Source organism: Pinus tabuliformis, chromosome 1_1 (genome assembly GCF_031772625.1).
Source record: "Pinus tabuliformis cultivar Carrire ecotype Pingquan chromosome 1_1, CPIR1, whole genome shotgun sequence".
Taxonomy (NCBI): Eukaryota; Viridiplantae; Streptophyta; class Pinopsida; order Pinales; family Pinaceae; genus Pinus; species Pinus tabuliformis.
In genome coordinates this window covers 706,041,691-706,057,539 of record NC_142297.1, presented here as the reverse complement: position 1 = coordinate 706,057,539, position 15,849 = coordinate 706,041,691, and the positions used below count along the sequence as shown (strand labels likewise).

At 36.0% G+C, this 15,849-nt stretch overlaps 1 protein-coding gene across 4 annotated transcripts; it reads right to left on the bottom strand.

The window, feature by feature from the left end:
* Nucleotides 1-5,759: 5,759 nt before the first annotated feature.
* LOC149215472 (common plant regulatory factor 1-like) lies at nucleotides 5,760-12,820 on the bottom strand. 4 transcript variants are annotated; one of them, XM_089392621.1, is made up of 6 exons: nucleotides 12,774-12,820; nucleotides 10,850-10,927; nucleotides 10,517-10,675; nucleotides 6,524-6,601; nucleotides 6,224-6,349; nucleotides 5,760-6,128 (listed from the first exon to the last, which is right to left on the bottom strand). In XM_089392621.1, the coding sequence occupies exons 4-6, from the start codon at nucleotides 6,533-6,535 to the stop codon at nucleotides 5,883-5,885; spliced, it is 384 nt and encodes a 127-aa protein (XP_089248747.1). In that variant the 5' UTR covers nucleotides 6,536-6,601; nucleotides 10,517-10,675; nucleotides 10,850-10,927; nucleotides 12,774-12,820; the 3' UTR covers nucleotides 5,760-5,882. The 4 variants fall into 4 exon arrangements, with proteins under 4 accessions (XP_089248747.1, XP_089248748.1, XP_089248749.1 ...); XM_089392622.1 differs by lacking the exon at nucleotides 12,774-12,820 and adding an exon at nucleotides 11,176-11,403; XM_089392623.1 differs by lacking the exon at nucleotides 12,774-12,820 and having other exon boundaries at nucleotides 10,800-11,137.
* Nucleotides 12,821-15,849: the final 3,029 nt, after the last annotated feature.

Here is a 15,849-nt window from a genome sequence, read left to right as displayed (position 1 = left end):
ATATAACATTAATTAATGTTTTTTTGACAATTTTTGAAAGTCAGAAAAATATCAAGAAAAGGAATTTGGAGGAGATGAATGTGATGGCAAGGCAAATCTGTTAAACTTCAACGATCAAATATGTTGAATAAATCTGCCACATGAAAGAGGAACATCTAATCCCATGACGCCACTGATGCATTGGGCTGAAGGTCCCTCACCAATTTGAAGAATATACGGCTCTCTAATGATATTGCTCAAAGGAAACCAAGAAAACAATGTTCTGACACCACAGGGCATTTATTATTAGCTCCATATTTGCTAAAATTTGCATTTTCTCTCTTACAAACATTCTGAAGCTAAGTCGTCTTCTTGCATAGATGAAGATGAACAATTTGCAAATGATGAGGAGAATTAGGGATTTAAAAATATAAATTTCCATGCCTGCTAGTTCCTAAATAATATCCCAATAACTACAACACATATAAAGAGCAATTTCTTTGTAGGAAAAGAAAAGGCAAATATGTTAAACTTAAACGATCAAATATGTTGCATAAATCTGCCACCAATGATGTTGAAATAGTACATTTATATTGGTCTCACGAAGAAGCATGAACCTGCCAAGTTCCAACGCAAAAATATTTCTTAAAATGTATATATGGAAATGTGTTCATCTCTTTATTGGATGCGTTGTGCATTTGATATTCATGAGTTCTCTTCGTGGGCGCACCTCTTCTTTCTTGGCACACACTTAATGTTTGATTCTTGGTGACATGCTTGGATTTTTCAACACCTGGATATTTGCTTGTTGGCTCTCTCGGTCTGCTGGCTGAGATTTGAAAAGTGGAATGACAAAAACCAAAAGTGGAATTGCGTGGGGGTGGTTCCCTGGGAGTGAGCTTCACCAATGCACAATATACACCTAGTAGACTTGAAACCCAAATAAACCATTCCTAAGAGATCTTTGATATGACCAATGAGGAAGTTTAATCTTGTTGCCACCGACAATATCAAAATCATAAAACGAAGTGCAAATAGAGCATTGCTTACCCATCCAACAGTGCCGTATTTTTCCCAGCTATGTAAACTGCTTTTAGCAACTTTACCTTCTTGGAAATCTTGTGCCCATTTAGTGCAGTTATCCACTAACGCGTTCCCCACACTCTCTATGCAACCACCGACAATGTCTACTAAAGCACTCTGTAATTCATCGACCACTTCCATAAAATTCCCTGTTGAACTGCAATCAATGTTCTTGCATAATCTGTATAAGGCGTTCCCTGCCCCTGCCTTCTTCCAAACCAGAGAGTCTCCTCCATGTTCAATCACCGTAACTTTCCTTTTACTTTCTTCTGCAAGATTATCGATTGTAGCCGCTGCATCTTCCATGTATACAACACTTGTAGTATCCAGAGCATTCTCTGCAGTTTGTTCCTGTAATGTTTTGAATACACTATCTGCCGCTTTACTCAGCAAGCTATCGGTTGCAGGATCTGAGTCCTCCACCAAATCCATCAGTTCACATGCCTCAGAGTATGCTTTTAAAGCATTTCTCCCACAATCAGGTGACAACCGAATGATTATATTGACCAATGAAACCGCTGTTAGCTTCAATGACAGTTTTCTCACGTATATGTAATGCTCTTCCACATCTAATACAGGGCCAGGATCTCTTTTCCACAAGAACTTCAAACCCGCTTTATTTTGTAATTTTGCAGGATCCAAACTCCGTATACCCACACATCCTGTTGATTTTCTATAGTTTCTCAGAAACCAGATTAGGGTATCGCATTCTATACCATCCATGTTGCCCTCTTTCACAAGTTCCTTTGCTTTCTTGATGGAATTTCGGTTTGTTACAAACACGGTCCAAGGAGCCCCCCACAGAAGGTCCACGTTCTCCAAAAGTGGCCTGTATTCTGAAAAATCCCCGTCCTCTGTTTCACCCGGCTTTGATAAAAACTTTGAGGATATTTTCAGCGTACACCTATTATCCAACACGAACTCTGCCATAAACCAACAGAGTTTACTAGTATAAACCATAAAAGATTGCAGCCAATACACACATCGCAACAAACCCCATAAAAAGGCCCATAAGAAACGTATTTCTATTCCTTCCGAGCCAATCGTTTTATTTACCTTTTCATCAACAATACTTTTCTGCTTCTTGGATGCTGCTTCCTGCAACTCAATGATGTACCTGGTCCAAAAGTCCTCTACCTGGAAATAGGTATACCATCTTTCATTTGGATTCCAGCTTTGCCATCTTCCATAGTACGCTACAGAGGTAAGACATCTCCAGCCGATGATTGCCCAACCTATCAGGATGAATACGACTTCCATGTTTGTTGTGATGAATTTTAACCGAGATTTGACACCAGGAAACACGTCTATAATTGGGCCCTGAACAAGCCATCCGGCGATTGAACTTAAAATACAAATTGTGACTGCTACTGCGGCCAACGCGTCTAACACTGATCTTGCAATTATGTTTTCAAGATAACATGCACGGGAGACAATCCAAGATTTGAGTACCAGGTCTTCTACTGCTGCGAGGAGTTCTCTGTAGCGTTACCTTGATTTGCTAAAATAATGGGAAGTTTTTGAGCGATGATATCCCGGATGCTTTTATTGGCTATTGTTGCAGAGCTGGGAGAAAGACATGAAGAGTCTCTGCGAAGAGTCTCATCGCCAGCCGGCAGTCTCTGCGAAGAGTCTCATCGCCAGCAGAAGAGTCTCATCGCCAGCAGGCGAGGCCTGGCCTTTCATTGGCCCATTACCATGGAAAAAAACTATTTTTCTATGAAAAAACAGATTAAACGGACGGCAGAAAACACCCCAATCATCTAACACACAAAATCAATGACTCAGGATCGCACACGTCACATTTTAGGGATGTCTTTCTCAGAGGGAACGCCTTACGGCGTAAAAATTAAAAAATTATATATAAGTAAAAATGAAAAAACATTAACAAAAATTATTTTTATTTATTATATTAGCCTTGGAGTGTTGTTTTCGTATTTCCAAAAAGGTTTTCCAGTTATTTTTTTAATTATTAAACATAAACCTACAATCACCCCTAATGTTATTACTTTCAGTTTGTGACTTGTTTCTTAATCATAAGGTCAGTTTGTGACTTGTTTCTTAATCATAAGGTCTATTCGATAAGTAGGAACGTGTAAACTTCTGAGGGAATTCGATAATTAGAGATAACACAGAACGCTCTTCATTTTCCTGGAAATTCTGACAGGAATTCTGCGAATATTTCCACAGCGATAACAGTTTCGCTTGTATAATGGAGAATTAGATTATTGTTTTATCTTTCATTTTTATTGTGTCAAATTTTTGTTGTGTTAAATTTAATGAAGTGAAATGATATTTTAGGGTTTATGTGTGATTAAAAATAGTTTATGAGATTATTTATTTTTTATTTTTTTGTAATTCAATTTTTTTCCCAATTTAAATTGATGATGAGTTGGTCCAACTTTCTAACAATTTTCTCTAAACAAATAATGCCAAGAAACTTATGAGAACATGTTCTCATAACTTTCTATGATGTCTTTGAATGCATCACATTCCAAAATGAAATGTTTTTTCAATTCCACTGCTCCAGACGTGCAAAATATACATACCCATTCTTCCCAAGCTTCTTTAGGCCTTTTCCACCGCCCTGTGTCACAGCGAAATTGATGTGAGTTGGTCCTTAATTGAGCAATAAGGACCTTTGCCCTCCACGAAATGCTAGCTCCATTGAACTATTTTTGTTGTAGATTACAAGTAGGGTTGAATTCCTCAATGTAGTACTTCTTTTTACTCCTCTTTTCCCCATACCTTTTAAAGAAACTTCTCCATAACAAACTCCTTTAGCTCCTTGCTATTTGTGAGACATGCATTGAAGTAGATATTCCATTTTTGCATCCATGTGTAGTTTTGTTTCATCCATGTTTTCTTTTTTTACAAACTCCTTTAGCTCCTTGCTATTTGTGAGACATGCGTTGAGCTCCTTGCTATTTGTGAGACATGCGTTGAGGTAGTCCATTTTTGCATCCATGTGTAGTTTTGTTTCATCCATATTTTTTCACTCGTTCCTTGCTATTTGAGAGACATGCATTGAGGTAGATATTATTTTTTTGCATCCATATATAATTTTGTTTCATCCATATTTTTTTTTCACTAATTCTAGCCGAGTCCTCTCCCTTAGACCCAGCAGGGTCCTCTCCCTTGGACCCAGTGTAGTGTTGAATGACATTTTTCCGTTACTTTTTGTTACTATGAACAATTTACATACCCAATGTAGTGTTGAATGACATTTTTCCGTTACTTTTTGTTACTGTGAACAATTTACATACATAAGTCTGAGTGTGACTATATTTCAGAATTCAAATGATCGAGCTTCTGATTAAGTGCCAATTCCTTAATCAATCGTCTTAGATTTATGAAGTCTCTTGACTCTACATGGAGCAGCATGTATAAAAATCACTTTTGTTAATTTACATACTCAATGATCTTTTACAGTTGTTTTTTCATGTTCGTATATTTGTTTTTTTCCTACCGAGTGTAGCGAATTTACTTGTAAGTGCAGAGCACAGAGAACACAAAGCGAGCAGCTAACAGAATTTAGGTAATGTGAATAATAATGGAACTGTGTTGGGTTAATAGATTTATAATTGTTTATTTATACCATTAGCTAATGTGAATAATAATGATGGAACTGTGTTGGGTTAATAGATTTATAATTGTTTATTTATATCATTATTTAAAGTTTTTTATGAGCTGACACTAAATTTTTATTTATACAATTATTTAATTTTTTTTATGAGCCAATATTAAATATTATTTTGGCCACGGACAAACAGCTTTACACATCATACTAAGCTGTAAAATGCTCAGCGCAATAATTTAAGAGTATTTTAACTGCTGTTATGGTTGTTGAATTCTCTAAAGACTCTCTGAATTATGTTGTCAAGCTACTCATAATTAGTGCTGAATTTACTGCTATAGTGATGAATTTGTTAATGTTGATCTAATGCTATGGCTAATTGTTCAGTACTCATGCACACACCCCCACTCTTGTCATGAAGTTCTTGTTGCTACAATGTTCTTAAAAAGAGAACAAGACATATTTGTAGTACATTCAACGAGATACTAGACATGTCAGTTAGGCAGATTCTTGGTGATATTTGGTGATACATGATGATCTCAAACATATCTACCTAGATTGACATTTGCATCTGCGTGCTTTAAACAAATAATGCATGAAACACGATGTTAACTACGATATACAAGCAAGCCATTGATTCAAAACATAATCACATTCAGTACTGAGTGAGTGCCCTCGTTATTCCAACAGCTTAATCCATGCACAGCTAATCTTAGTAAAATAACTGGTTCAAAAACTCTTCTTACAACACAATTTAAAAATACTAGGCAATGAAAAATTTATCAACTAATAACAGAAGCATCATCCAAAATACTAGTCATTGAATATGGAATACAGATGGAACATGGTACTCTTTAACGGGGAGCTTGTTTACGTACAAGAATCCTTCAAACCCAATTCTATATTACAGCAACTTTGGGGGGCAATGCATAAATTATATGACCCTAAAGTTAAAAGCTAGGGTCAGCAAGTTACAATTAACCTGATGATTCCCATGCCTGGACCCAATTCAAATCCAAGGTGGGCCAATTCCTTTACCAGAAGAACGCTCATCATCGTATATCTGGATGAAGTACTTTCTAAGCAGCCATTCATTATTATCTTTTTCCTGGGTATTAGATCCTACTCTAGAAGAAAGTTCATGTGAAGCAGTTACAGAGATATGAGGATAGCTCAAAACAAACAAAACGGTTTGGTATACACAAACTGTCATCTAACATAACCTACAAACTAGGATCTCTCTTTAACCTGCAGCCACTCTATCAGATCGAACATTTGCTTCCAATACGGCATGACATTTACCAGTTGAATCGCTCATCTCACTCTCCCTTTGCTCATCTCTTTGGCTAGAACTCAAATTGCTTATTTTAGATAGAACTTGAGGATAGCCATTGCCTCCTTGCTGCATAAACTGTGACTGTGTCTCTCTAGGACCATTTCTTTCTGAATCTCCTACTCTATCCTTTCTTTGAAAATTCCTCAACATTACCTGTTTCACATAATCCAACAATGTCAAAAAAGTTTCATATCCTAAGGCCAATAAACCACACTGACTTGTCTACGCTACCACGAAAGATATGTTACCTTTAGTGATTCATTCTCAGAAGCAAGCTTTTCAGATTCCTCTGCTATAAGATTTATTTCATTTCTGAGTGCCATGTTCTCAGAAGTCAGTGTCTCAACTTTTGCAGACAACTCTTCGCATTCCATCTGTTTCATGGAAGTCGTTGTTAGCACAGCACAGCACAGCAGACAGGGTATCAATTGAACAGTATTTACTGCTTTCATAAAACAATGACAACAGACTTTGTCTGTTCATGTCTCACGATTTTACCTCTCTATCTCTGCAAGCCTCTGATAAAAATACTAAGAACAAGTCTATACCTGTTTCTTCATTCGAGAGCGTTTAGCTGACTCCCGATTAGATTGTTTATGCTTCTGTCGTTTTAATTCCCGTTCATCCTGTTTCACAGGCTCGTTTAGGACATGTACAAGCTTATTTAGTTCAACATATTTAAAGCTCATCAATATATTGGAAATAATTCACAATAAAAAGGTCACACTGTAGGTGAATGCAAAAAAAAAATACAAAACCCTAAGTTGTAAGTAATGGGGATACACACGGAAGTTTCAGAAATATGAAAGGAAAACTTTCCCAAGAAATAGGAAATGACAAATTGATGTGTTGGGGTAAACACCAGAGTGCCCACCTATTACATAGATACAGCCAGGAAATATTCCCTGCTTCTGAATCTCTTCTAGTCTATATCATCAAACTATGCTGCCCTCATATCAGATAAAACTGTTATTATGCATTAAACCATCTATTACTTAAAGAGCCCTACAAATGAGATTTAGCTTATTCGAGTTATAATTGACTGTGGACCACTTCTATCTAAATCTTCTTAAGAAATGCACTTATGTTCAAAGGACTTGTAAGAACAAGATGGATATGAGAATATAATGATAGTGTGATCAAATCATATTTCATGGATTGTGCATAACCAGAAAAGATGAAAGAAGGGTTGTCATCCCACAAAACAGTTGATAAAGATCACAGTTTGAACCCACTATAAGAGAACTTGAGTCTGTTTTGTTTTCAAAGGACCAAGATATTCAAGATATGAATGTTAAGTTAGTTGAGCTATCTCAGAAATGTGCCCAACTTGAAGAGATTAGTGGTAAGTGCACAGTACTGGATGAAAAATGCACTAAAATGGCTTTTCAAGCAGCCCAAAATGCAAATGAAAGAGATTCCTTACATTTGGAGGTAGATGCCCTTAGAAAATCTCTTTCAGAAAAGGAAACATTAATGAAAGCTTCTTCAGAATTTTATTCTGACTTGAAACACCAGTTTGACACTACCATAGAGAAGTTAATAGCTGCCATTGAGGAAGTCATTCAAGATGAGACTTTGGCATCTGTTCCTTGCTCGGAGAGAATGTCTTATCTGGAGACAAGCCTCCTTTTTCTTATTGAGGAGTATAAGGTAGCTTTTTCACAAGTGAACCTGGTTCATAAATGCTTACTTGAGCTTGCTTCTAATTATGGAAACTTGTTGGAAAAAAAACCTACACTTTCTTTGGATGTGTTCCTCAGAGAAGTCTTCAGTTACAAAGAAAAGGAAGTAGACCAGTTAAATGAAGAAGTAAACGTAATGAATTCAATTAAAACTCAGCATGAAGAAGAAATTAAGGAACTGAAGGACCGTTTATGTAAATTTGACGAGAATCTTAAAGAAATGAGCATGGATAACAGCAAAATGAGAACTGAGCTTGAGCAGACAGAAAGCAAATTGTCATCAGTGAGAGAAAAGCTTAGTCTGGCCATCGCTAAAGGAAAAGGATTGGTTCAGGAACGCAATACACTAAGACAATCATTAGTGGACAAGTCCAATGAGCTAGAAAAATGTTTGCAGGAATTGCAGAAGAAAAATGATACATTGCATGAAACTGAAATGAAAGCTTCTAAGCGTGTTAAAGCACTGGAATTAGAGCTAGAAGATATTCAGAATTCTGCAAGTGCTTTTCGGGAATCAGTTTCTAACAAGGACTCACTTCTTCAGAAAATTGAAAATGTCTTTGGGGAGATGAATTTGCCAGAGGCAATCCACTCCAAAGAAATAATTGATAAAGTTGAGTGGCTTACAAAATCATCTCTTGGAGTAAATAACACTATGTCTGAAACAAGTGTGGATGATGACAAAACTAGGAAGAGTCATCTTGAAGATCTAAAAGAAGAGTACGAGGAACTACAAAATAAATACCGTAGTGTAGTTGAGAAGTCAGATATACTGGAGAAGACTTTGTTGGAAAGGAACCATCTTATTCAAAGATGGGAACAAATCCTTGAGAATGTTGATATGCCAACATCTATGCGAAATACTGATCCAGAATTTCAGATTGAATGGCTCAGCAGAGCACTAACGCAGGCCCAACAAGATGCAGCTTGTTTTAAGCATGAAATTGAGAATGCTCAAAGAATTGCTGACTTATCTGCCTTTGAAGTGGAGGACTCGAAGAGGAGAATAGAAAGCCTAGAGGAAAATCTCTTGAAAGTAAACTATGAAAAACAGGAATATGTGAAAAGCCTCGAGGAGCTTAATTCTAAATTTGAATCTCTAAACGAGCAAGCAGTTCAAGATGCATCCCGGAAAGAGAGTTTATGCAATGATCTTGTTGATCAACCTATGAGTGAGTCCCCTGTGGAATCAAGCATTGCTGATAGGAATTTAATTGCAGAAGACTGCATGAAGAGACTATTGGATATGGTTATTAAAACATTGAAAGATCAAGATCTACAGGAGTTATCTTTATTCTGCAATAATGGGGAGCATCTCGAAGGATGTATCAAGAAACTCATAGAAAAGCTAAATGAATTATCTGAAGAAGTTGAAAAGCTCAAGGAAAGTGGTGATGCAAAGATGATGGAGCTTCAGGGTCTTCAGGCTGCAATGACCACAAAAACTACAGAACTTGAGGAAATGACTAAAAAGCAAGAAGAAGTCTATTTAGCAGTGGCATCACATACAGTAGAGATAGAAAGTCATATACAACAAAATAGAATAATGGCTGAAGAGCTAGAGACAGTGAAAAAACAAAAGGATGCTTTACAGGTACAGCTTGAGGAGGCAGAAGAGAGGTCATCAGTAATAAGGGAGAAACTGACTATGGCAGTGAAAAAAGGAAAAGGGTTAGCTCAACAACGAGAAAATTTGAAACAATCTCTGGATGAAAAAATAGTAGAACATGAGCAGCTAAAAACGGAGTTGCAATTACGTGACTCTGTGATTAATGAACATAAGCAGAGAATCAGCGAGTTGTCAAGTGAGCTGGAGCGCTTTGAAAGTCTAGAAACAGATGTATTTTCCTTAAAAAGTCATTGTGCCGAGCTAGAGAAGAAGTTACTTGATAGCAACAATACAAGACAGAGTATAATGAAGACATTAAACACTATTGACTTTACAGGTGAAGTTTTATACCAGGATCCGGTCAAGAAAATTGATTGGCTTGGTAAATCAGTGAATGAACTACAGCAAAAGATAGGTTTTGCTGAACAAGAAGCTACAAAATTCAAAGGAGAAGCTAACATACTAGCCACTAAGTTGGATAAGGTTTTTGAAAGGGTGCACTCCCTTGAGAGTGAGCTAGCAGATGCAGAAAACAAAATCTCAGCACTTTCAAATGCAAAAAAGGCAGTAGAAACAGAAAGTGACCATGAGATACAAAAAATCAAGGATGATCTGGCTGCACGCACTGAAGAGTTAAGAGAAGCTCATTCAAGGGCAGATGACCAGATTTCCAAATTGTTGAAACAACACGCTCAGTTGAAGCACTTAAAGGAAGAATATGGCTGCTTGCTCTCTCTTTTAGCACATGATTCTTCCAGGACGCAAGAGGTCTTGAGAAGTGTGGAGCTCTCTTTTCAAGATATATTAAGTCAACTTGATGCTTCAAAAGGGTTAGAGTTGCCTAGTATTGATCTTATGAGTGGATGGACTTATCCTAAAATTAAACAACCCAAGGAGGTAATGCCAGAGTGCCATTGATTGTTGAAATTGGTGTGATATATCATATAAAACCTGTTTTATAAAGTTTATTATTTTGTTTGTTGCGGGTTTTATCATATCACTTTAGAGTAACACTAGATGGGTTATGCTTCATGAACCTGCAGTCTGACCAAAATAAACTCCTTCATCCATAGGATTCACTATTCAGTAGTAGACCATTAAGGAAATGAGAGACATCCATAGATATGCAGAATACAAACGAGATTCAAAATATGCCCATAGTAATATTTAGAGGTCAACTATTACGATTGACAACTCTGCAATCTTTGTAGTTGGCCATGCCCTATTGGTTTTCGTCTAATACTTACCCATTAAATGTCCAGGTCAAGAAATTCTCAGAAGCAAGCTTTAAGATTCCTCTGCTTCAAGCTTTCAGATTCCTCTGCTATAAGATTTATTTCATTTCTGAGTGCCATGTTCTCAGAAGTCAGTGTCTCAACTTTTGCAGACAACTCTTCGCATTCCATCTGTTTCATGGAAGTCGGTGTTAGCACAGCACAGCACAGCAGACAGGGTATCAATTGAACAGTATTTACTGCTTTCATAAAACAATGACAACAGACTTTGTCTGTTCATGTCTCACGATTTTACCTCTCTATCTCTGCAAGCCTCTGATAAAAATACTAAGAACAAGTCTATACCTGTTTCTTCATTCGAGAGCGTTTAGCTGACTCCCGATTAGATTGTTTACGCTTCTGTCGTTTTAATTCCCGTTCATCCTGTTTCACAGGCTCGTTTAGGACATGTACAAGCTTATTTAGTTCAACATATTTAAAGCTCATCAATATATTGGAAATAATTCACAATAAAAAGGTCACACTGTAGGTGAATGCAAAAAAAAAATACAAAACCCTAAGTTGTATGTAATGGGGATACACACGGAAGTTTCAGAAATATGAAAGGAAAACTTTCCCAAGAAATAGGAAATGACAAATTGATGTGTTGGGGTAAACACCAGAGTGCCCACCTATTACATAGATACAGCCAGGAAATATTTCCTGCTTCTGAATCTCTTCTGGTCTATATCATCAAACTATGCTGCCCTCATATCAGATAAAACTGTTATTATGCATTAAACCATCTATTACTTAAAGAGCCCTACAAATGAGATTTAGCTTATTCGAGTTATAATTGACTGTGGACCACTGTTAGTTGTTCCCCGTCTTCCTTTTACAGGAGTTACAGATCCTTGGGCAGGCACCAAGGATAATTTTAGGGGCGAATGTTCGCCCTTTGGCGAAATTAAGGGGTTTTAAATTTTTAGTGGGCGAATATTTTGTATCGTAGTACATTTTTACAAATCACCTCAAATAGCCCACCTTATTTTAAGGGAGAGGGTAAAAAAGGTAAATTTAGCCCTTGAAATTAGGACTTACAACCTTTCATTCGCCCATTTTCAAGAATAGGTTTTATTTAAGTGAATCCTATGGGCCAAATACCATATTTATAAAAGAGGTATGGCAAATTAATAAAAATATAAATAAATGAGAGGTATGGTAAATAAATAAAACATTTTTTATATTTACTCCATAAGTCACCTTATATACATGTAAGGGTGTAAACAAATAAAAATATAAGTAAAGTGGAGGTATGGTAAATAAATAAAACGTCTTTTTATACTTACTCAAAAAGTATGGTAAATAAATAAAAATATAAATAAACTAGACGTATCGTAAATAAATAAAACCTTGTTCTATTTATGAAGGCTCAAGAAAGAGGTTTTATTTAAGTGAATCCTATGGGCCAAATACCATATTTGTAAAAGAGGTATGGTAAATTAATAAAAATAAAACATTTTTTTATATTTACTCCATAAGTCACCTTAATTTAGGAACACTCAAAAAATGGGTTATATTTAGGTGAAACCTATGGCCAAAATACTATGGGACAAATACCATGGACTAGATTGTCAGTAATACCATGCAAAAAACCATTATTAACCCTAATATTAGAATTAATAAAAATAAAAATGGCACATGGTATTGACCCATGGTATTCACCAAAATGGCACATGGTATTGACCCATGGTATTCACGTGGAATGTAGCCTATTTAAATGGGGGAATTAAACTAGCATGCAGCCTATGCTAAGATTCATTAGGACTTTACAAAGTTTTATTATTTAGTGAAAGACTCGCCAAGATCTTACAAGATTTTATAATTGAGTAAAATATTCGCCATGCCTGGTGAGAGATTCGCCAAAAAATTATACATACATATTATATTATTGATAAAATCGCCTTTCATTTTTCCTATATACCATGGAGATTCGCCCATTTATTATATTTATAAATTTAGGGGGGTTTCTTAAAATTTTCCCTAGCAGGCACATTATAGATGCCCATTCCAATATTTAGATTTGTAGTAGGTAGACTAACTGTTGACATTCCTGGAACAGGTGCTGGTGGAACCAAAGCCATTGTGCTTTAGCTTCTCCAGCCTGGGCATTATATGCTAGAGTATTGGCATCAGTAGCACTGGTTCCTGTCATTGTCGTGAAAATCAAATACCTACCTCTGTGGGAATGCACCATTTGTAGAACTGGACAATGCTTTCCCCTACCTACCTCTGCAGGTCCGCCGCCCCCTCAACACCCGCATGCAGGTCCGCCTCTGCAGGTCCGCCGGCGCCCCCTCAACACCTTCTAAACCCTAAAAAACTTTAACCCCTTAATCAACGGTTTATTTTTCTCCAATCGTCTAACACTAGATCTAAGGGCTACGATTAGGACACGAAGACATTTTGGGAGGTTGATTTCAGAGGGGAACGCCTTACGGCGTAATTAATAATCAATCCAGAATTGGTGTGGAAATTGATTCTTGATACATGAAATGTGATTAATCCATAACCATGTATGATATCTCGTTATACTCATTACAAAAATTATATTTTTTTAATTATTTTCTCTCTAACATAAACAAAGTTAACAATTAGAATTATTAGTACAAATTTACAAAAGATAAAAAATGATATTCTATAAAAATCATAAGGTGTGTAATGAAAAGAATTATTAGTACAAATTTACAAAAGATAAAAAATGATATTCTATAAAAATCATAAGGTGTGTAATTAAAAATCACCAAATATACTTGTTATTTTTTTCATTGGGTGCAATTAATTTATTTTTACTTCAATCCTACCACTATAACTTCTAGATGCACCACATACCCCAAGCATTGCCCATGGGATACGTGAGGCTAGATCTAATGTCTTTGCAAAGAGTTTCCTAACAATAGGTTATATATCCAACTAATATTCACACCTTGACATTTATGCTACACTATGGAGTTAAGTACATAATACCCATGGAATAAAATGTATGCATAATTTGACATAAACATTGAAAGTATTCCCATGCATAACATCAACATATGCATAAATATAGGGACAAACCCTCTAAATTAAAGACATATCTAGAGACTAACCCTCTATATTTGTAACCCACTTACTAACAATCATCAAGATGTTCTCTTTGTAAGCTTAGTTTTCCTGATTATATTTTTGTATGTGGAAATAATAGTGCGAATCTAGCTACCATATTAAATATAATGTTTTTTAGTAGAAGTGCCAATGGAGATTAATATAGAACCACCTACCAAATGAAAAATAAACTATGTCATAATGGTTGGTGAACTTAGAATTTGAGTTTTGAAATTTAGTGAACCTAAAAAAAAATAGACTTTCCTAAGTTCATCAAACCTCAAAGATGAATTCCGAGAGGAACACACTTTTCCTTATTGAGCTTGACCCTCACAATTATAAACCCCTCCATTATGATTCCCTTAATTATTGTAACATCACCATGGTGACTATAAATTCAACATTGTAATCCCTTTACCACCACAATGTCACATTTGAAGAGAGTGGTTAAATATCGAAAACAGTATATTGCCATAACCTCACATCTAAGAGGAGAGAGAGTGACTGTTGCAAACCCTCCATCATCGTGACCTCGTGCTTTAGGATAGCTAGTGATAAATCATAAATGTTCCACTTGACCCTCTGCATTTTGACCCTACTGGTTATATCATCTTAAACCTCGATGATGGATAGTAATTGCTTGTTTATTGATATTGATATGCATGTCATTTCACCGCCACTTCACTTTCTTCCATGTGCCTTGCCATATCACTGGCATTTTTCTTACCATGTCTCACTTAGAAAAAAAGGTGACTTGGCCACCCAAAAATGCTAAATCCATCTGCCACATGTCATCTTGTACACATGTATTTTCCAACAGTATCCACGTCATTGCCTTCTGCCACGTGGATATGCCACTTATACTGCTATGTCATTTCACCTGGCACTCATCACCCATGCTTTTGTGTGTACATCATTTGGACCTGGCAGTGCAATAAGAACTTGGGTGCTTAGGCCCAACAACCTTTGAGTAAGGGCCCTATTGCTCGTCACTCGTTCTAGTTGTTTGTGCATAGAATGGGTTGGGTGGTCTTATAAGTACTTGAGTAATTCAGCCTAGGTAGTTATGGTCAAGGGATAGGACCAACAACTTACCACTCACTGGCCTTCATAATATTCCTCTTGAGCTTGTGCCTTTTGTTTTGTCTTAGCATCAATCCATTGAGGTTGGTGCCTCGTGGAACCATGAGCCTGTGGAAACATTCTTTTACTTTATCACTACTCTAAACTCTGATTTCTCCTCTTTCCTTGGGAGTTAGGCTAAGTAACATATACCATTGGAAATGTCATCAAAATGGCTATCCAACTAAGCAATTGTCACGTGCTTTAGAAACTTCCCCTAAACTTGACATCAATGACTAGATTTGATATTGATGACAAGAACCATAAACTTTCACAACAATTTCATATATTAATGCTAACAATTTTTATATAGAAATTGATTACTTTACACTTATCAACTCTACATTTTATAAGCAAAAAATATTGATAACAATTGTTCCTACAAAACAATAAAACAAGGTATTTACAACCTAAAAAAATGAAGGTAGTATCATCCTACTTGGAGACTTTAATACTAGAATTGTAAATAATCAAGATATTCATCGCAACAATGATTCCAACCCTAATCTTGTTTGGCCAAATGAGGACCTTGCTTACACAAACATGTATAAAATAAACTCTAATGACAAAATCAAGAATTTATTTGTTAATAAGATAATCGAGTTCTATACTTCTCAACATATTATGATTTGTAATGGTCCAATGAAGTGGCCAAATTCTAACCAAATGACTTGTATCTTGGTATGGGTAGCAATGTCATGGATTATGTGATTTCAAATATCCCCATATATAACAAAATAGTAAGTTTTGACCTTTTAAATTCACATGGACCTGATTTTGAGAATAGACTATTTATGATAACTATGAAATTTTCCATACACAAAAGCTCCATTGGGGAAAATTCTTATAATCAAAGTACACACTTCCTTTTTGAAAAAAAATAAAATTGAAAACACTTAAATGTTGAACCAAATCTCTTGTCATACAAGATAATATTTAAGACATATATCATAAATTTATCATTACCCTCTTCACTTCCATCAACAAATTCTCCACCAAGGTGTTATGTAAAATAAAAAATAGGAAATCCAATGCTTGGTATGAAAATGAGTGTTAAATCGCTAGGAAAACCAATAGAGATGCCTCTAATGAGTCCTTAA